A 22914-nucleotide genomic window follows, 5' to 3' on the forward strand; every position below is an offset into this window, starting at 1 on the left:
GAGTCTGGTTGGTCACTCAGGTTCACAAATATCAGGGAGCTGTTGTAGGTCATTAGCATAGTGACAGCTTTGGTAACAAAAAGGCCAGTCCTAGCTTGGTGAATTCAGCACATTCATTGAGCACAGAGTTTTAGTTAGGAAGTGCTGATTAAGATAGTGTAGCTGGTAGACTGGTGTAGCTGAAACTTCATAGTCCTCCCTTGCAGATCTCTCCCGTGCAAGCCAGATGTGGGGGGGTGGACTCCAGTTGCAAACTGCCATCACCTGCAACTGCCTTCCCACTAAAAACATAGTGAACATGCTGAGCTTTCCTTTCATCTAGCTTTTTAGGATCCTTGCACTATAGCATTGACATTTGTTACAGGATGAAGGTTTAAATTAAGGTTTAGCTACTGTTTTGATATAGCAGTTTTCCCTGTGATGAAGGTGAAGCTGTAGAAACAACTCCCTCTGCTCTCTTCCTAAAAGCTTGTAATTGTGCCTTGTGCTCTTGACTTTACATGGAAGGATTAGTGGTAGATAATCATTGTGCCCATTGCTATACAATATTTGTGCACCTAATTTGCTACCACAAATGCAAAATTCTGAAATATTTCTGAAATTGGATGAAGTACTTATAAAAACTAAATGTCTTTTCTTCTGGCAATAGTCAGTAGAAAGGTGTATTTGGTGTGTCCTCCCTGTAAAGCTTTCCTGTATCCTCTCTTTGTTTCTTCCAGCAGCGTAAGATTAAATTCTTAATTATTAAAATTAATGTGCAATTATATTTCTACACAGCATCTGGGGAGAAGATCTGCCCTCTGTTTGCAGGGTCTCTGTTCCTACAGCTGATAAAACATGAGCACAGGACATGTGTCCCCATTTATCCAAGTGAAGCATCCACTTCTTGAAGCTTAGGAAAGAGACTATATGGGAAGGCAGAACATTGTCTCCAATGAAATATTCACCTGTGAGCTCAGCATGACATTTAAAATGGCACTAAATGGAGTGTTGTGCTCCACTGGAGCACCATCTCTGCTTTTAGGGGTGTTACATCAGATCTCTCCCAGAAGACTGATGTGTAGCAAAACAAAATCCATTGCTGTCAAAGTTAGAGGCAAAGTATTACCATGTTTCTCTCTTAGCTTCTCAAAAAGTTAAGCTTTTATTCTGAACTTCCGGCTGAGCCCTGTATGAATGCTGTGAATGCTTCCTGGTGGTATATAGTGCAAACTTCATGGCACTGTGCGCAAGAAAAACAATTGGGCACTTCAGCATTCAAGGTGAAGCTCACACACAGCACGCTTTGCCTTCTTAAGCTTCCCCACAAATACTCCTGCAGGTTTGGTTATACATTAGACAGAGTTAATAAAGGGGTTTTTTTCTCCTACAAGGAATACTGACTTTAAATACCCCATCTGCTTTTTCTTTCCTTCAGTGATGGGGAGGGAAAGAAAAGAACATCAACCTTCTGCAGCAGTGAATCTCTAAATGCTGCGGGGGCCACGCTCACGCCTCGCCGCATCTCCTGGCGGCGGAGAATATTCCTGCAGGTAGCTTCACCTATGAATAAATCTCCTTCCAAGATGCAGCATCCAGGTCTGTGTGTGCTTTTAAAGAAAATAAACAAGCAGTTGTTACTTAATACTGTAGTGAGCTGCAGCATGTGATAATAAGAAAGGGAGAAGGGAGTCAGTGTGGTACAATATTCATGCTAGAACATCGCTAGAGATCAGTTGTGCTCATTTGGCTTTAGACTATTTAGGTTTTTGTTGCTTTGAAGAGAGGATTTTGGCATCAAAATCAAATTAATTGCAATCTGCTATGGCTGCTGTAGCAAAGGAAATTAAGACAGGTCTCACTGACAATAATATTTTTAACAGTTAGGAAATTTTACCCTGACCTGTGTGTACATAATAGGAGTGTTTGTTAAGTTTTGTATCTTGTCCTTGTAGTGCATATAGCACCTGATGATTGTGTTAATAATTCTTACAGCTTTAAGCCATTTAAGGTAGAAACTCCTGAAACAGCTGAAATCATGCTATTCATAAATTCCCATTTGGCAGAAATCAAAACCATAGGCAAATGGTAAGCTCTATATTTAGTGACCACAAAATGCTCTAACACCCTCTGTAGTGCAGTTAGCAGGTGGAAAAGAAGTGCTCCAGCACTCTCTGTAGTGCAGTTAGCAGGTGGAAAAAGTAGCTTTAATATAGAACCTGTGGTAAATCATAGCAGTAAACAAGCTCAACTGTAAAGGAGGCTCTATGGATAAATGTCTTGTGGTAACTGGAAGGAGCTGGCAGGGGAAAGGTTTGAAATACTGGGTGACCCTTTATCTAACTCTACTTAATTTAAATATAACTTTATTAATGCAAAAAAAACACTTAAAAATAATTCTCTACTGTTTTTTATAATAATTACTGCGTTTTCTCTCATTTTGGAATCAGCAAGTCATGCTGAATGCGAAAGACAGCTCTTATTGTTCTGTTATGACATAGATTTTCATGATATGTCAAACAATCTGAGTTTGCTGTAATAGCTTTCTGATTCTTTGCAGATGGTCATGATGGAAGTGAATTGTTACCCTTATCTCCTCTTGCTCCACCCCTGGAGGAAGACCCTCTTGTTCTAGTATTGCAAAATGAGGATGGTCCAGATAAAACAGGAGAGAGGAAAAACTCAGAAGAACTACAAAGTCTGTGGAGAAAAGCCATCCATCAACAAATTCTGTTACTTCGAATGGAAAAAGAAAACCAGAAGCTGGAAGGTTAGCTATTTAGAAAATACCCCTAAAAGCTATTGCAGATTCTGCTGCGTGAAGATGAAAATTGTTCTGGTGTTGGGCACCTCAAACAGAGATGTGATTCTGTAACTTTTTAGTTAACAGTACTAGAAAAAACCCGTGTTTTCCTAGTCCTGTCTCACGGTCTACCAGGTTCTCTGTCTGCCTGACTTTAAATGAGTGATCTTAGTGAGAGAACAAAGTGATACATTTTCCTTTTTGGATGCATGTTAGACAAAGGATGCTACAGTCTGTGTTGTGTCTGTCTGAGTCTAGGAGTTCTGATGTGAAGTGAGGAGAACAGGTGCTGTGTGAACACTTAGGTATGGTAAACCTTACCCTTTCTATCTCGTTTCAGTCCTTTGCAGCTCATGGCCTTTCTCTCCAGGCTTTTTGCTCTTCATTAACCACATCACTGTGGTAATTTATTAATGCTTGAATCCAAATATGATTTTTGAGCAACTTTCTCTTGAGGTATGTCTGGTTTTTTGGAACATGAGCACTGTACACTGAAAATTGAGTGCTGTTAGTGAGGGATATAAAGTTGACCACTCTGATTGTCAACTGCCTCAGCTTCTGGCTAGGACATTTTATTAAGGCTGGTCAAGACTCACACAACTAAAAGATGGGATGCAATGTCTATCCTAGCATACATAATTCTTCAGTATAATAGACTAACAAGCTCTTGGTGCAAGTTGAAAATTCCAAGTGTCCTCTCTACAACTGCTGCCTTCATCTTCTCCTTTATGCTGTATAACCTATCTGGTAGTCTGATTGTTCACACTACCATACTACTTCAAACATAATGATCTTGTTAAGATCAGTTAACTCTTTTTCCTTCTTTAGGCTAGCTTATTGGTCTTTCCATGTCCCTACAAGCGTACATCCTTGAATGTACTTCTTACACATGTAGTGTATTTCTTGGTGCTGTTTCTCTCTGCAGTTTGTCTCCCTGTTGACACACAGTTCTGTGGAAACTCTCTTCTTTAGGCTAGCTTATTGGGAAGGCAGGGAGAGAAAATAAAAGCATCAGGACAGAAGTCTTTCCATGTGCCTACAAGCGTACATCCTTGAATGTACTTCTTACACATGTAGTGTATTTCTTGGTGCTGTTTCTCTCTGCAGTTTGTCTCCCTGTTGACACACAGTTCTGTGGAAACTCCTAGATTCATAGAGAACATCTAGAGAGAACTTCAGCCAAAATCTTAATTTCATAAACCATTTTAGCAAATAGTCTATTTTTGTGGAGTGAGGAAGCTGGAGATCTGCTGTGGTGACTAATTTAATGTTATTCCCTCTGATACTTCAAACTGCTGAGGGATAAACTCTTTGCTGTATTTACCTGTGGCTGAGGGTACTGAAAACTGTTAAATCACTCCAGTTCCTTAAGACTCAATTACAAGTTGCTTCCATTCTGTAACATGTAGAAATCAAGTTCTTCCTGCCTGATCATTCATGGTGAAAACAGGAGTGTTGGCAGTGGAGATGCCGAACTGGCACACACTTGCCAGCCCACATTCTTCATTCGTGCTCTGAGGAGCATGTCTCCATTCTTGTATTCAGGTTCATGAGTACTCCTGCTTAAACTGCTGCTCTTGCTAGCTAGAATTCATAATCTTATTTTCAAAGGGTGAAAAATAAACTGCTCTAACACCTATCTCTAGGTTTCCTTCCTGTGGGCCGTTATAACATGGGCCATTTTATGGACAGGACGTGGGCAGAGCTGATACATTCCAAACAAGCATAGGTTCAGCTAGTTCTTTGCATCCTAGCCTACAATTAAATGTACATCTCAGGAAAGGGAAATGCAGTAACAGAAATGCAGAAATTTCTTTGCTTGAAGTCAGGTTCCTAGCTGGGAATTTATTAGCTGTATATATTAGACTGGTTCATGACTGGAATTGCTGTGTTTCTAGTGGATTTCTGTTAATCATTTGTTGACTTTTATGTACCAAATATTAATAGAACCTCTTTTCCCATTCCTTTTGCTGTCGAGGAGACTTGAATGCTATTAGTTCTTTATTTTACAGAAGGTAAGTTCTGTCAATAGCACAAACTTGCTTTCTTTTTCTTTCTTTTTTTCTGAGAAGCTAGAAGCTCCTTTTTTCAGTAGGTCACCTAGAAATACAAGAGCTGCAAAAAGTAGCAGGCCGCCTAGCAATGATTAGGGAAAATGTTAACAAGGATGGTTGAAAACAATGAAGGATGGGGTCATAGGGAGGGCACGTATGATTGACAGGCAAACTTGCTGGCTTTCACTAGGGCTAACTGCACAGTTGTCACACTGAGATATCTTACTGCTGGCTTGGATCTGTTGCATGCTGCTTACAAGAGTGAGAATTCTTGGGTGAAATCATACAGCAGTAGGGCAGCATTTGGAATCGCCCCAGATGAACTGCAAATTCCTGTGCTAAGATCACACTCCCATTTTCATGGCAGTGCACTGCACCCTGCATAATACTTGCTTCTGAAGGGACCCTTGTAGTCTTGAGTGGGTAAGATCTCAGAGGTATAACACTGGGCTTTTGGAAATAATTTGTCATTTTTGGAGTGGACTAGGCAATGATCCTGTGGATTGATCCAACATTGACTCTAGCTGAAGTGAGATGAGTAGGCGAAGGAACAGATGGTTGTGTTTTGCAGGATGTATAAAATGTGAGCGAGAGTTTGCTCTCACCTAGAGGTGATGGTGGGAAAGGGGATACATTTGTAAGAGAAAGGGGGCTTCTGCAAGAAGTAGTGTGCACAGATCAAGGCAAATTTGAGATAAACTCAACTGCATCTCAGAGATGATGTTGTAAAATGTACAGTTCACTCCAGTGACAGTTAAACAAATCTCTCTGTATTAAGACATATTCAAGTCTTGGTTTCAGTTTTTTGTACCAGTAGTTAGAGGAAATGGAGTGTTTTTCTGCATGTGCATCATAAATAATAAAATACCCAGAGTTAATTTCTTAGTAATGGAAATGAAAACTGCTTCTCCATGAAATGCCAGGGTGACAATGCAGCTTTATTTCAGAAGTAGTGTAATAAATACTTTGTAACAGGTTGTTCTATGCAGCAAAGCTTGTAAGTTAATAACAGCAAAAGTTCTGTGCTTCAGCACAAATGTGTCTTTCTGGATATCGTTCATGCTAGTTCATTCTGTTTGCACTAGTCTACCTGATGATGCCAGTGCCAAGAGCTCTTTTTGCTCTCTTAAGGGCCATGTAAGAACTGGAATCAGTCAGTTCTGACTGACTTCAGTTTAGAAGACTTGCCTAGCTTGCTTGCCTAAGTCTCTAATACAAACATTCATATGTTTGGGACTTTCCATACTCAAAACAGTTGTAATGTTCAATAAAAACAAGAATAAAATGATCAAAGGTGTTTTTGCAGAGTAGGTGCTGTGGGGTTTTGTTTAGTGGATTTTTTCCTCCCCCAAGCTTTAAAAAATATTTTTATGTGTTTCATGAATTGCTAATATTCATGACCCAGTAAGAGAAGTTAAATTGTTATGTGCAACATCTTATGACAACTGGCCCCAACTAAGCTATAAACTAAAGAATTCTAGATGTATTTATCACCAGTCAGATTGTTGGATAGATATATCTAACTTGAATGGGGTGTGTGTGTTTGTTGTTATCTTGTAATTTTCTGATATTCTGGTTTTCTATGCGCTTTTCCTTCTTGTTCTGTGTTCTAGCAAGCAGAGATGAGCTCCAATCAAGAAAAGTAAAACTGGACTATGATGAAGTTGGCACATGTCAAAAAGATGCCATAAATATTTGGGATAAGAAGTTACTAAACTGCAGAGCCAAAATCCGATGTGACATGGAAGATATTCATTCCACTTTAAAAGAAGGTATTTATGTATGAGGGCTTTTAGCTCTGAAGTCTCAAGATCGTGTTTTTTGTTCCCTTCTGATACCAACAGAAATCAGCAATACACTTTTTCCAGTAGCAAAAAACTGCCTTCTTTTCATAAAGGTGCTGCCTTCTCCTGCAGAACAGAAAATAGGTTCTGCTGTGTCTGCAGGTTGCAATGTCAGCAATGCAGAAACTTGTGTACTCATACTCCTGAAAGCAGCATCTTGTTTCCATGTGTAATTACATTCAAGATTGAACTTGGAGCCTCTGCAGCCAATGCTGTGACCTTTTGGTTTCTGCTCAGTGGATCCAATTCTGAGTTTCAGATGTTCTGATTTTACTTGCTTACTGAGACAGCAAGACCATAATGTCTACTGTGGACTGTGCCCAAAACCTAGAGGAATCAGAGCCAAATTTTGGAGAGTCTGGAATATGGTCACTTTGCATTTCATTTCCTGGAGTTGAAAGGCTGGGAATTTTGTCTTGAAGTAGATATTCCTGTGGACTAGCCATAGGCTAAGAGGATATTCAAAGGGCCTTGTTAGTATAATGCAGCTGTAGGGCCTGATTGCACTGCTCTGCTCTCTTCCATAGAATCTCATGTCTGTGTTACAGATGCTGAAAAATAATTCAGTGTAATCTGGCTGTGGTACAGAAGGGAAGTTTAAATTGCTACCAAAGTAAATTATTGTAGATATAAAGCAGTTCCTGTTAGTGACCTGCAGAAGTCTGCCAACAAATTATTTACCTTGATACCCTGTTTTCTGCTGTTGGATTGCAGTTCAGAGATGGGAACAAGGATATGGTTATTAACTTGTCTTCTTGTTAAATAATTGTTTACCTGGAAGGTATTAGCAGAGTTGACATTTTGACTTTCAAAGGTTGGTTTACAAAGTCAGATACTGAAGGGCAATGTATCTCCCCACATCTATGGACTGACATGGGCAATCCTTTGCAAATGGAAAGAGGAGTTGGACTTCCCCGAATTTTACACTTCTGAATTTAGTTCAACTTTTCTAAACAGGTCATTCTACATTCTGAGTGTAGTTGTGCATCTTTTCCTTCTGGAGACTAGCAGCTCAGAAGTGGCAAAGCAAGGGATGTCTGTACTTCAGTTTCCCAGGATACTGCTCAGTGTAATTGCCCTTAAGTTTGTAGTTCATGTTTAGTTTGTGGGACTGAGCAGTGGCTCCTGAGTGAACACACTGAGAGTGGAGTTCATTTTGTAAGGGTTCCTCCAGAGTGGTTCAGCCAAAATTATAACAAAGCAAATTCTTTTGTTGTAGCACTAAAAGCATCCCCCTGCTTAGGCCTCTTGTTTTTTGGCTGACCTGCAGGTGTACCAAAAAGTCGTCGGGGAGAAATTTGGCAATTTTTGGCTGTGCAACACCGAGTCAGGCACAGGCTGCCAAACAAGCAGCAGCCTCCTGACATCTCTTACAAAGAACTTCTGAAACAGCTGACTGCTCAACAACATGCCATCCTTGTAGATCTAGGTAAGTCTGTCTGTTCTTTCCCACTGGTTTGTGGGTCTTTGAGTGAAAAACACACCAGTCATAATAGAAGCTGCTGCTGGAGATAGATGCTGCTCTATGAGCTCCATTTTCTATGCCATCAGGATACATTCTGTGTATGCCACTTAGAGTCCTGTAAGCAGATGATTTCTGCTATGGCTATGCCATTCATATTTATGCCCTTCTCCATCTGTCTGAAAAGACAAATCAGGCAGCTGCTTCTGCAAGTTCTGTGCAGATGAGAATATTAAGTGGGTTCAAAAGGTCAGTCCAAAATCAGTGCTAAGATACAGATTGATGTGATTAAAGGCAAACTGCATATGAAAGCAAAGAGAAGCTGTCTGAGGGAGGAGAAATGCTGTTTGTCAGATGGATTGGGGCTTTTCTTCAGCAGAATTGAGTATCAACTACTCCTCTCTTTTTAAATCAGGACGGACATTCCCTACGCATCCTTACTTTTCCACACACCTGGGAGCAGGACAGCTATCACTGTTTAACCTCTTGAAAGCCTATTCTTTGCTGGACAAAGAAGTTGGTTATTGTCAAGGTATAAGTTTTGTAGCTGGAGTGCTGCTTCTGCATATGAGTGAAGAGCAGGCCTTTGAAATGCTGAAATTCCTCATGTATGACCTTGGCTTCCGTAAACAGTACAGACCAGACATGATGTCCCTACAGGTAAGTCAGCCCGTCTGGAGCAAACCAGAGTTTTAAATTACTTTTGAGCCATTATAGGGGTTGCTTAAGTTCTCCAGGGCCTTATGAAGCTTCTTATACTGTTTTGGAGGTTTTGAGGTACATGTATATTTTACTGTCTCTAAATTTGCAAACAGAAGTTTAAAACTTTCAGAGTTTTCCTGTCACACAGCCCTGTCATCTCTTCAGAAATTCTTTCTGCTATTTTGCCTTTCTTTTTCTCTTCCTCACTGCTCTCTCTTCCTTATGCCAGAAAAAAAACTGATATGCTTTGTCACATATGGATGGAGTTTAAAAATTAATTAGATTTTGTTTTTCTTCAGTCCGTGGGCACTTGCATGTAAATTTCTCTCTTGTAAGGCCAAGTCAAGTCAATAGTGACACACAGTGGCCAGTCAATGTATTCTGCAGGCATTTGTGTTTCAGGCTGCTCTGCCTTGACTCCTCATTTCAGCTTTCTCTCGTTGTCTTCTACTCCATCACCCTCATCAGAGAGAGAAAGCAGATGAATTTTTAATCGTTTAATTATCTTATGCAATGATGCATGCTCTGCAATATTATTTAACAGCTAGCTATAGATACTCAAGATTGTTTAGGAGGGAGACAAAAAATTTTTCAGATCTGTATAAATTTTAGGGTTTAAAGTTTGAGAAATCTTTCAGCTTGATATGCAACTGTCCCCTGATTTGAATAATTATAATATGCTATCAACCCTTTATATTATAAAGGAATATACCATTGACTGAGTTAAACCTTCTATAATCCACAGTGGAGGAAGAGAAAACAAAGCAGCAGATAGAAAAGCCTCATTTTTTTCCGTGTTCCCTGTATAGGAAACACTTAAGTAAAACTAAAGGGAGAGTTTCATCCCACTTTTCATGACCAGTCACTTTAGGTGCTTATTTGGCAAATGTCCAGAGCAATGGACTAGATTGTAGTTAAAGAAACTGTATGTGCTTATTCTAAAAACCCTAGAGGGCTGTGGATGTAAGTATGCTATAACAAGTTTGTTTTTGATGAAATAAGAGTGAACAGCCATAAAAAGCATTGTTTTGCCTCCTCTTGTTCCATTTCCCCACACAAATATGTTTTAAACCACTGAGGGTCAAAGTGTGATAAATGCATGTTTGTGGGCTTTTCCCTCCCCGGTAGATGCTCTCTAAGTTAGTGTGTGTTATACTGCAGTTGTAGGCTTCCAACAGTTGATGATTTGAGAGCTTTCACATGCCTGGGATTTGGCATTTTAGTTCAAATGAGTGTGACTCTTTCATTGGCAGAACCTCTTAGTAAGAACACTCTTAAATTTGAGAAAGTTTACCACTTGTAGCACTGTTTGCCTTTTAAATTAAATGACCTGTCTTTCCCCACAGTTTGCTTCTAGGCAGTTCTTCTGTTAAAGGAAAGTTTTGTCTGCTCAGGACAAATTTACTATATTTTACTATATTACTATATTTGGGTTGTTTTTTAATAGGAGTAGAGTACTGAAAATTCTTTTGGACTTACAGTACTGAAACACAAGCAAGCTTATAGGCAGAACTGGCTTCAGTTGTGTAGAAGAAAAATGTTGGATGATTCTTCAGGATAATGAAAACTTATTAAACTTAGATTTTTTAGTTGCTGTTTGGAAAAAGTAGTAATCTAAATCCTTGGTCCATAATGAACTATCCCAATTGTTTCACTGCTCTGTGATGCAATTCTGACTTCATACATGTGTTTTGTATTGACACTGTCCAAACTGGGCTTAATTGGTATCTTACACAATTAAAGCAAGACCTCAAATGCATGCACAAATTTAGCTGATTTGCCTAAATGAAAGTGATCCCTCTGCTTGTGTGCAGTGCTGATGAACAGGTAGCTTCAAGTGCACTCAACTTTGGTAGGGAACAAGCATGAATTCTAAAATAGGAAAATAGCTGAATCTAAAGTCATTTTCTTATTGAGGAACAGATTCACCTTAAGCATAAAGCACTATTGACAATAAAATTGGACCTGACAATTAATCAATATATGTCTGCTTCTCATCTGCTTTCTGAGAGAAGCATTCCAAGGAAATAACTTACCACAGAGTGATATTTTTAGCCATGAAGAGTACCTTTTAACCACTTTCCCTTGCAACCTTTTATAGGTTGTACATCAACACTTTTTTGCATCAGTATCTTAAATTCCACAGGACCCCTGAGAGATGTGCTTGGAAATCTCTGTGTAAAATGTATTCTGTGGGTACAGAAACTGTCTAAAGTTGTGATGACTGTAGCATTGGAGTTTTAAATGCAGTAAAAATAAGGCCAAAATTCAAAGAATGAAAGCTGAAATGGGTGAGTTTAGTCACAACTCATGGTTTTGACATTTTGGAAGAGGTACAACTACTTTCATTGCTTCAAGACTGAAAGTTCTGGTTTGTTGACAAAGTTGGAGCAATATATTCCCTTCTTACCTTAAGCCTGTGAATCTGAAATAGACTTCATTAGTAATCAGGTTCAAATTGTTCTTTGTTATTGACTGCCCTGTTGGTTTTAATTCATTAGTGGCAGGTTGTTTATACATGAGTAAATACCACTTGAGGCCCTGGGAGGCAATTAAGCTTCATTTTACTGTGCCATCTGTACTGCAGTTAATTTCCCTTGAATGAAATAAGAATAATTTGGAAAACTGAGTAAAGCTGAACTTTTGTTTCTTTACTTTCTCCCCCCTCCAATCCCCTCATGCACTGTAGATTCAGATGTATCAGCTCTCAAGGCTTCTGCATGATTATCACAGAGACCTGTATAATCATCTTGAAGAGAATGAAATCAGTCCCAGTCTTTATGCTGCACCGTGGTTTCTTACGCTGTTCGCATCTCAATTTTCATTAGGATTTGTAGCCAGAGTGTTTGGTAAGAAAGTTTATTCTATTGAAATAATAAACAGAACAACATCCATTGTGTTTTGAAGCACTCCAGGGGTAGTTTTCTACATGCTGGGGACATTTGGGGTGACTGTTGTGGGTGGCAAGTAGCAACACTTTTCACAGTGGGATGTCAGCTCCTTTGTAAGAGGAAAATCCAAAAGGTATTTATTGAAACATCAGACTTGAGCAAATAATTATATCTTCTCTTACTACCTAAGAGAATTCTGAAATGTAAATAGCAGAAAGTTTATTGTTGCAAGTGTATTTTATGCAAATGTATTCCGTTTATATCAATAGAAAAGTTCATCTTGCCGAACTCGCGAACTGAAAAAAGAAAATGTATTTCTGAATTGTGATTCTAAAGTGCTTTCTAAAAAAATTCAAGCAAATCTGAACTTAAAGGCTGGTTTCGGTATTCACGTATATATTGAACAATTTCTGATTCATAATATGCCTCTGATTACCTTTAGATAGTTTTTTCATTAAAAACTCCTCTTCAGGTAACATCTAGTACAGAAGCCTAAATATTGATTATTCCTGGTAGTGTTTACAGTGTCAGGATGTCAAGTAATTATTTTTGTGTTCTTTTCTTATCCACAAGAACTTCCAGCTTAGTCAAATCTCTAGTGATGCACCTTTTTTTAATTTAAATTTATCTATTAATGCAAAACTCACTGTACTTGTATATGCACCAAGAATCTAAATGCATGTGTAAGGAACTTCCTCATAAATCAGATACTTTTTTCCCCTTTGATCTTTCTGTTTTGATAGGGCACCTTTTGTCCTTTCTTAGGAAATTCAACTTACTTTGTCTCATGTTTTAATACTGGAGTGTGTTAGGTTCTCAGTTTCTGTGGTGTGTTGGCTTGGGGGCAGGAAGAGAATTTTGGTTAGTTGGGTTTGATTTTAAGTTTTTAATTTTTTTTTTTTACCCAGTGCTTTCTCAGTTGCAGAGGGTTTTTTTTCCATTTACAGCAAACACTTTTTGGCTGCTGTCTAGGTGAACAAATGATTGGTGTATCTCTTTCTCAGTGGTGTACCTGTCATGTGAATATGTTTCCCAGTGGGATTTCTGAATTCTGGGACACTTGAGCATTTTATGTTTCTGTCTTTTTTGTTGCTTGTGTTTTTTTTTTTCCTTTCCTAAATGAATTTTTTATGGATGGGGAAGATGGGAAGGAGGTTCGGTGTTCGCTTCTCTGTAAATAAGCTGAGCAAGTCATGTTCCCATTTTAAAATTGAAAAGTTACTGTGTTATTTTAATTCTTAATGTTTTGAATTCCTGAATTTTTGCTGTCTTATGGGCCATTGTCATATACCAGAAACAAATGGCTATTGTCTACCTTTCAGAAATTATATACTTATAATTATGCTGTTTGAATGTGGAGTATAGACTTGAGAAGGGAGAATTTCAGGAGCTGCATTTGAGGGAGATGGCTGCCTCATCAGTGTCTTTGTGATCCTGGATTAGGCCAGGGATGACCTCTTGAGTATCAGGATCAGGAACTGAATTTCTTCAGTTGTGTAGCCGTGGACAAACACCCTGTGGTGTGACAGAGCCAACAGCTCGGGAGGTTTATTTGAAATGCCCATGTGCTGCCTTCATCTCAGTAACTTCAAATCCACCACTGATCATGAGGCAGAATCTCTATTTACTCTCCTCAAGATTCCCATTTCTGTACAGTCTGTATCTACTGACCTGCAGAGCCCAGACTTTCCTCTCTTATCCATGTAATTATACCTCAAAGTAAAGGTTTAGGGCTTAGATTATAGCCAGTAAGAGCACTACAATGAATTTTGAAAATAATATAACTGTTTATGGAATTAAAATTTTTTTTAAAGACTAACTTCTGCCTGTAGAAGAGTTGTGTTGTGATCTATCCCCCCCACCCCCAACTGCTTTTCAGTCACAGGAGCACTTAAAACCAGTTAGCAGTTGGGTAAAGTCTCTGGCAGACAGTGATGAAATGCTTATTGCAGATAACTGCTACAGACATAATAAGCATGCAGTATTTTCCTTAATGCTCTCTCACGTCTGTAAGATGAAAGAAAATTCATGCTTTATCCTCATGTTGAAATAAGACAGATTGCACTTCTGAGCTGAATACATCTGCACTGTGTTTGATTACAAAGAACATCCCAGTAAATATATGTATTAATCCAGTGACTCTAGCTCCCATTTTCAAAATTAAAATAATTTTAAATTGTTTTTTCTTTTAGACATTATTTTTCTTCAAGGAACAGAAGTCATATTTAAAGTAGCACTGAGCCTACTTAGCAGTCAAGAAACATCTATAATGGGATGTGAGAATTTTGAGAACATTGTTGATTATCTTAAAACCACTATTCCAGATATGTCTAAACCTCAAATGGAAAAAATTATTACTCAGGTAAGGATGTTTTTCTCTTTACTTTCCCCTCCCGTATTTAGTTTACTTTAAAAGAATAATGCCTACACTACAGGCAAGTGTCTTCTCAGAAGAAGATATGTAAAGCTTCTTGAGAAATACTGTCAGTGGCTGGAATCTTCATATCTGTAACTTAATTTCCTCTGCATTGAAGCTGCAAATTGAGAGTGAGCCTGTCTACTACCTTAATTGTGAAACTGCGAGCAGCACTCCCCATTCAGGTGGGAGTTCAGAGATAACAGAAGAGCTCTAGAAAACCATGTCCATGTGCAGGAGTGGAGTAAACACTTGTGCATTCCTGTGGCTTGTTCAGGTTTGACTCTTTCAGGTGCTGTTAGATAAGAATTCATTTTTAGACAATGTAAATCTTCATTTCCCCATTGCATGGACTGCCATTGCCATGCTAAACCTGTGTCAGGCACTTTGGTGTCTTTCACAACTCATTGATTGTGGGAAGATAGAGATGGTAGTTTAACACTTTTAATAATCTTAGACATTAAATCTGTTCAGTGCTTTGCATGGGCTGCAGAGCAGCCCTGCTGTGTGGGCAGGGTAGAAATGGCTTTGTGCAAAGCCAGGTCTGATAGAGTAAGAATGGGTTATGATGCCTGCAGGGCTGAATGTGGTTACATGCAGGGCAGGGCAGCTCAGCTCTGCTGGCCTGGGGTGTGCTCTCATGCTGAGCAGCCTTCCACATCTGCATCCACTGCCTGTATCCTGTGCTGCTACCTAGCCTGGCTGCAGGAGCAGTTGTTTGGCTCAGTCTTACAGTTCCCAGGATCATCCCCTTATAATGGGAAATGAAAGAAAAATAGACATTATGGAGATCTGTAATGCACAAATGATTGACCAGGTAGCTATGTAGAAGAAAATGGTACTTACCAAGCTTGAACACAACATAATTTGAAGTTTTATCTCATTTAAATACAATAGAACAGTGAAAGTAGTATAGAACTTGTTTTGGCAGGGAATCTGTGTGTGTCTGGTGGAATGTTTGTGATCTCTAGGATAGGGAACAGAAAATTGATGTCACTGTAGACATCCTTCCAATCCTAGTCTAAAATCTTTGGTAATTTTCTGAAGCTCAGAGGCTGTGACTAGATTTGTAAACAGATCTGGGTCTTATGTCCCATTGTTGTATTGCTCACTGTTAGAAGCTCAGTTCTGTGGTCTTCACAATGCTTTTTCCCTATGCATCCCAATAAGAAAGTAGTGTGTCATCATTCAGGGATAGAGCACGTGGAAACTGTAATCATGAAGAATGTTTTTACAGAAGTCTGTAAATGAGCTCTTGGAGTCAAGGGATCCAGTTTTGAAGGCAGAGATTGGATGAATCCCAGATTTAAAAATTTTGTTTTGAACTTCTTAAAATTCCTGAGCAGCAGTCAATAAAACTTTATCATATTATAAAATTCTTGGATTGAATAAGACTTTTCTGATGATACATCTCATTAGTAAGAGATGGTATTTGGTAATTGTGAAAGGCATGATCCAATTTATTTTGAAGTCTATGATTTATTATGGCTACAGCTCTGTTATAATGCTCTTACTGTAGACATCCCCTTAAAATACTTTTTTGAAGGGAACAGGAAAAGCATTAATCAATGAGAGTTGACTCTTGGTCAAACATTCACATGGAATAAGTCCTCCCTATTGTAATTAAAAATGGTCATTTCTCTCATGGCAGGTGTTTGAGATGGATATTTCAAAACAGCTCCATGCCTATGAAGTAGAGTACCATGTTCTTCAGGATGAACTGCAGGAAAATGTGAGTCCCTGTGATGAAGGTGAACCTCTGGAGAAGCTGGAGAGGGCAAACAATCATCTGAAGAGGCAGAACATGGATTTGTTGGAGAAGCTACAGGTAAACGGCTTCGGCTACAAACTCATGGTGAAGTAATTTCTATGATTCAGCCAATAGAGGAAAAAGTATTGTTTTAAGTGTATGTGAGAAGCCTTCTTACTGCAAGACCTTGTGTAGTTGAGCAGTTCTCTTAATTACAGTGATTCACTTCTGCTAGGCATACTTCGAACTTCTTTGTCATTCCTTAGACTTCTTGATTTGGATTTCTTTTTTCTCAAAATCTCTCTACCCTTATCTGCCATAAAATCTGTTGGCAAAATTTGTTTATCTTTCTGAAAAGTGAGTTCTCTGTCCCTTCATCTCTCTGCTTCCCTGTTGGAAAGGTTTAAGAAATAATCCATAGTACAGCAGACTTCTTTGGTCCAGGCCTTTGTAGGCAGTGTTGTTTTGTTTCCTTCTGCTGAAACTCATAGTCCTGCTTTTGGGAGGTGATCTCTCCTAGCAGATCTGATTACATCTGAAAGCCCACCAGGCTTTTCCTGGTGAAGTTGTGCTTGAAAAAAGCCCTTCCTCCTTCATTATTTGCCCTTTGTCTCATAGCTTGGCCAAGACTTGTTTCAGTTGCAATATGATGCATTGTCCTGCATTTTCTTGAAAGATAAAGTCTTGTTTTTTTCATCATCAGGCTATTTCTCGCTATATTTGTTAATTTGAACATTCCAAAGAGCATTGCAAAGAGCTCAGAAAACACTTTCAGCTTCTGAAACAGAAAAATGGAAGGAAAAAAGGGCAGATCAGGGCCTCATTATTTTTGTGTTTAGGGTCTAAGGGTGCTGTGTTCCTTTGATACTGAAAACAGGAATCACTTGAACTTTTTACTATTACTGATTTTTCTTTCTTATTTTTATTTCTTTATTTACTGCAGCTGTGGCTTTTAGCTCAGTTCTGAAAATGCACCAAAGGCATAGAATAATTGAGTGGCTGATTTAGAAGGCTCTATCAAAGCTTTTCTGCTCTTACAGAGTGCCTTACAATAATGCATCTTTCTCAGTGCTTAACCTCTTCACCTTTTTGTTTGCATAACTTCTTCATCCCATTGCTTATACCCTTTCCTAGGAGCAATCCGAGTTCTTCCAGTTCCCACTGAGGGAACTGCTGCTGCTGTGGTCCAGGGTTTCTTTGACTAGTCAGAGGAAGCTGTAGATTTTTAATTGGATAATAGGGAACACAGTCTGCTTCTAGACTTAGTGTTGAATTTCTCCTTCCCTCCAACCTCTTCATCCTTCTAACCTACTTTATCACAGAGGGTTCCCCTTGTTCCATCACTGTCAGACAGGTCATGTCTTCCAGTGCTACTTCAGCTGCTGATTTCTTTTTTTTCCCTCTGGCTCCAGTTCCTTGTTACTCTCAGCTGTCCCTTGCTTGCTGCAACTTGTATGTCTCCTTCCCTCTGTAAAGCTTTGAGAAATTCTTCAGATTGATCTGGTCACTATGAGGAGATTTTGTGTTTGATACACAGTATGCACAGTATTGTCTGCCCACACAGATGTCTTTTAGAAGTAGCTATGTAAAAACATCATAATTTTAATATTATGATACTATATAATAATATAATAATATTAAGAGAAAACTATTCAGAATGTATCAATTAATGATAACGTTATTGTTTGCAGGTTGCTCACGCTAAAATTCAGAGTCTGGAAGCCAGCCTGGAGAGTGTTTTGACACGAGAGAACAAAATGAAGGCTGTAATTCAGTCCCTGGAACAGGAGAAGATAACATATCAAAAGACTCTTGAGCAGATAGTGAAGTATTTGCCAGCAGAAGTGTTGTCTGACTGTGAACTGCTCCTGAAGGAAGTAAACTACAACCCAAATAATAAAATATGGAGTAAGCCATAAATCAGGGTTTTCGAGGCAGCATTTCTTCAAACACAAAAAGGGAACGAGAAAATGAGTATGCTGCTTTCAATAGCTACTTAGCAATAGGCAATGGTATTACCCAAAAATAGTGCTGGGACACTCACAGTTACAGATGGGCCTTCAAGTGTCAGAATGCAAATTCAGGCTATTAATTTTTTTATGATTATGTAAATAAATCACAAGGGAGAAATAAAGGATTCTCACATGTAATTATGATGAGTAGATGTATATTTAGAGTTGACCTAAAGGAAAGGAGAAATTGGAGTAGACAAAGATAATGGTGGTCTGCAAATTCACTTTGGATGTGCTTGTCTTGTACTTGAAATGAGGATAATGTGTCTTTATATATATGTATATTGAATATGTTGAATAATACTTGAAGAAAAGAAAAGAGAATGTAATTTTCCCTCCAAAGAGCAGCATGTTTCACATCTTCTGTGGAAAACCTGTGTGAACTCATGCGTGCCTCTCTTTTAATTCTACTGACATTGTGAGCACAGACCAACAAGCAGAACCAGTATCATGACATGGTTTGCACAGAAGGAGCTGTAGTGCCACCCGCTGCCTGGGCTGCCGCAGTCAGCAGCGCAATTCCAGGTGCATGTTGGAACTGGAAACCAGCAATCATCGCATCATAGCTCCGCCTCCATTGCCCAGAGCTAAGGAATCGTGTCTGCAAAGGCAAGAGCTAGCAGTGACTGCCACTTCCTTCCTGGCCTGTTTGCTTCCACCTGCCCTGGGCTTGAGGGTGATGGTTGATGGAGAAACAGGGAGCACAACAGTGGGATGGGATTTATCCTGATGTTAATTTTCCACCAGAGACGTGCCTGTTGTAAGAGTTAGGTGTGTCAGGAGCTCTGATTTAACCAAAGAAATGCTGCAAGAAGCCTTGTCTAATTGTATTGGGATGCAGAAAGCTGTTTTAAATTTTGTTTGAGAAGAAATTGAGGTAGGTTGCAGGAAGTTAAGTGTGAGTGCACAAGAGAGGACCAAGCAAGTCTCAGATATGTACCTTTCAGTTTTCACATATATACAGTGGCTATACATTTCAAAGGGGATCCTGAAGTGCAGGCACAGTTTTAATAACACTTTCCAGGCTATTCCTGTTTTAATACTACTTTGTGGTCTTTTTTTTTAAAAACAAAAGTCATGAATTTGTGCGTTCTGGACAAAAGGTGGGATAAACTCTGATCATTTCAAGGGAGAAATTACGTTTATAGAGGGTATAAAAAGTTGCATATAGATTTGAAAATGTTTTTGAGTGGAATTTTTGAGAAAGCTTAGACAAATGTGAAATAGACAAGTATTTTGGAGTGCATGTCTGAACCCTTAATTGCATTTTACAGTGGCTCATGTTATCCCTTTCTGTCTATACTGTATTTCAGGAAACACTTATTCTTTTTAGTAAGGAAACCAATTAAGCAAAGTGCCAAATACAGCAGTGTCTTTTCACATCAGATTGTCCAATTTAGAAAGCAAGGACTGGATATCAGTGCTTTCTAAGTATTATGCTTTATGTTACCATAAGAGTGAGAAACAGCAATGCTTACTTGCTGCACACTGCTGTGGAACTCAGGGGCTTCGGCTCTCCTGGGTTTTTTGTTGTTGTTTTTTTACTTCCGTGATGTTTTATTTGATTAAAGATACTGATTTACTTAATAGTCTCTCTTTTTACATTTGGGGTGAAAGGTCTTAACACTGTGTATAAAATTATGTGAAATCTGTCTAGATGTTTCAAGAATGTCATATTGTACTAGATGGAAAAATGCCAAGTGAAAAAGCAGTTCTTTGCAGTTTGGTTCAGAGTGAGTTTTAGCTGATGTGTACATAAAAATCTAATCCCAGGAACTGCAGCAGCGTCTGTTACAAAGAACCAAGATTATTCAGATACATCTTTTTTTTAAAGATGCACTGAATGAGCTTTATCCTCTGTTTCACTTTAAAATTTTTTCATGTAATGCCTGGAGAAATTCCAATAAATGTCATTGCTGCATTTCCCATAGCCTCTGGCTAGTTTTATTTTTCTACACTTCAAATACCAATCTCATTCTCAATAGTATCGTTCACATGAAATATGAAAAGGATCTGGCTTTAGTTTCTAGTTGTGGGGATGAAAACCTGCAGGATTTGTAAAAGTACACAGAGTACAAGGATAGATATTCTTCTTGGGGAGAATAATCTTACATTGTTCTTAACTGAAGATGAAATTTTTAAAGGTATTTTTTTTCTGTAACAGCTCAGTTAGTATATATATGCATGTTGAGAATAGTAATTTGATGAACTTTGTTTATCTGGCTTTGAAGGGGGAGGAGGGTGAAACAACACATGGGAATAAACTACAGAAGTAGAACCACAGTGGGGTGAGTTCCTCATGGCATCAGGACACTTGATAATGTTTGTGTGCTGAACCCAAGAGTGCCTTGTAACTGGGCATCTCTAGGCCATGGAGCTTGAAGTCTGCACTCAAGCAGGTATCCTCCAGACCATCTTCCGATGAGTAACTAGCAAGATCATCTAGAAGACTGAACTGGATGTGTGTTTGGTATGGACAGCTTTGTGGAGGGATAGAATGTAAGAGAATAGTGCAGAAGGTAGTCTCACACCTGAGTTGCAGCTGCACTAATCACCAAAGATTAGGAACAGGCCTGCCCTTAACAGGCCACAGCTGTGTCCAATAAGAAGACGAGTGCTCCAAAAGGGTTAGCTGGTTGAGGAGAGAGTTGATGTTTGTTGGCTGTGCTGTGAAGAAAAAGGAGTCAGTGCTGTGAGGAGCTGCTCATGAGAAATCACCAAGAAGGTATGGGACTTTTGCAATATGATGGCAACACAGCTTTACAATTGTTTTGTGCAGCTTATGAGGAGGGAGGTCTTAAGGTGTAGTGGGCCAGAGGCAGAGCTGCAAAGATAATTACTTGGGAGAAGGTGTATTTCCTAGGATCAGAAAAATTGTTTTTCTATTTCTTTATCTTGTTTTTCTGATGGGAAAAAAGTTTTCAGAACAAAGCTATTGTTCTCTCTGAGCTAAGCACAACAGAGTTCTCACTTTTCCCTCAACAGTTGGTTCTCCAGAAGCTGAGAGCAAAAACTATCTGCTGTTTTCAGGAACAGGTGACTTAGACTGCTTTCTGCTGGTAGAGGGCTTTTCTCAAAGTCTGGGAACACATATGTCCTAGCTTGAAAACGGGCTGGTAGGTGATGAGTACCACTTGGCAGGAATAGAGCTGAAATAAGTCAGTCTGGTAAGCAAGGCTACTCTGGTATTCACTTCTTTTATGGATGGAAAACCTGGCCAGAAAGTTGTTTGTTGGGGTTTTTTTTTCTTCTCCTACAAAGTAGAGTATTTATTTCTCTCCTTAAAAGAGGAATGTTTGTTCAAGGTCCCTGAAAGTTGCATTTGTTCCCTTTCATTAAAAAAAAAAATAAATCAGATTTTACAGAGAATCAGCCTTACTTGAAATCACCAACCTAGTTAATCTTAAGTGGTTTGATTGTGCCCTCTTAGCTCAGTATCGCTGCAAGAAAGCTGAACAATTTGTAACGTACAAAAGAATTTGATATTACTACAGTGATCCAGGGGTCTGCATCTGGACACTTAATCTGAACCTGAAACCACATAGGTATTAGGGTGAATAGCCTTTTCTGGGCTGAGGTGAATAACCCCAGGCAGTGTTAACAGTGATTGTCCAGTCAGTTTTTGTAGTCATAGATGGGTGTTGACAGGCGTGTGCAGGCTGTAACATGTCAAGATTTATGCCAGGCTATACCATCCTTTAGAAGAATTGTAATTGATTCTGTATTTCTGTGCTTCGTTTTTTACTGTCAGTGTTGGCTTTTGAATTTAGCCTATACTTTTTCCTTCCTCAGTCTGTCTAGTGACTAGATAAAACAAAATTTAATGCTCTATTCAAATACAAGACATACCCAATGTTTAGCTATATCCTTGTTCCAGTGTGCAAGAGTTTATATGCCTAAAGTTTAACATGATAGCTCACTCTGTCTGAAAGTGTGTTGAGCTATGTAGTACCACTAAAAAGCTGGGCAGTGAAGCAAAGATTATGGTGTGCCTTGAGCAGCTGACAGGTTGTGTGCTGACTGGCTTGCTGTGTAGTAGAATCTGCACAGATTGGCACTTGGTCTGTTTGGTTTTACTTTAATATTGACCTTAACTGTGGACCAAAGGAAGCAGCTGGCAGTGCTCCTTTACCAGAATGTTCTGTTGGTGTTTCCTTTGAGCTGAGAAGTCTTCCGGACCTTAACTGTTCTCTTCAGAGCTCTTGCTCAGCAGCCACCTTTGACAAGAGGTTTGGGAATTTTTGTTTGTAGTCTTACCATTAAAAAAACTTCTGGAGTTTATCCAGACTGTTTCTATGCTCAAATTGCAGCTTACTCAAGTCTTCACTCTGATAAAGGAAAGTAAGAAGGTTTTTTATTTTATAGGTTTTCTTTTCAATGAGAGCGTGTGCTGAGAGATGACACAAGTGCCATATATCTTGTTGTGCCAAATATAATTTCTTGCTGGAACTTGCTGGGGGAAAGTGTTCTGTGCCTGATGCACCCCAGAGCATGGTTGGCCCTTTTGCTGTCATGGCTACTGCTGGCTCAAATTGAACTTGCCATCAAACCATCACTTTCTGCGCAACTGCTCTGTGGCCTCTCATCCCCCAGTTTGTACATATTACCTGAATTGCCCCATGCTAGGTAGACAATACAGGACTTGTTAAATTTCATTCAGTCGGTGTTTGCCCAGCTCTGTAGTCTATCCAGATGTTCCTTTCCCCCTGAGGAAGCCCGCAGCTCCTCCTAGCTTGATATCAGCAGCAGACGTGGGGACTAGAGATTCCCTGGGGGACAGTGTGAGGTGCAGATCCAGACTGGCTGGAGGCCAGAACCAGCCACAGTAACACCATAGGGACACCAAAGCCTGGTTTGCTAAATACTCAGAGCAGCCCGTGGAGGCTCTGGGCAGGCTGGCCATCACTCCATGCTGCATGTTTGGGCTCCTTGCTGCAGGTGAGGTCAAGCCTGGCACTGTGTGCCCGTTTGCCCTGTGCAATTTGTGCTCCCAAATGTTGT

At 39.3% G+C, this 22914-nt stretch overlaps 1 protein-coding gene across 1 annotated transcript in view; it reads left to right on the forward strand.

The window, feature by feature from the left end:
• Positions 1-19843, forward strand: part of TBC1D4 (TBC1 domain family member 4) — a 111277-nt gene extending 91434 nt beyond the window's left edge. The window contains 9 exon segments of the mRNA XM_014307050.2: positions 1418-1578; positions 2540-2749; positions 6450-6608; positions 7951-8109; positions 8558-8802; positions 11534-11693; positions 13928-14097; positions 15803-15979; positions 17593-19843. Of these exon segments, the coding sequence (XP_014162525.2) occupies positions 1418-1578; positions 2540-2749; positions 6450-6608; positions 7951-8109; positions 8558-8802; positions 11534-11693; positions 13928-14097; positions 15803-15979; positions 17593-17820 (1669 nt within the window). The 3' untranslated portion in view covers positions 17821-19843.
• The last annotated feature ends 3071 nt before the right edge of the window (positions 19844-22914 follow it).

This window comes from Geospiza fortis, unplaced genomic scaffold (assembly GCF_000277835.1).
Source record: "Geospiza fortis unplaced genomic scaffold, GeoFor_1.0 scaffold45, whole genome shotgun sequence".
Lineage (NCBI taxonomy): Eukaryota > Metazoa > Chordata > Aves > Passeriformes > Thraupidae > Geospiza > Geospiza fortis.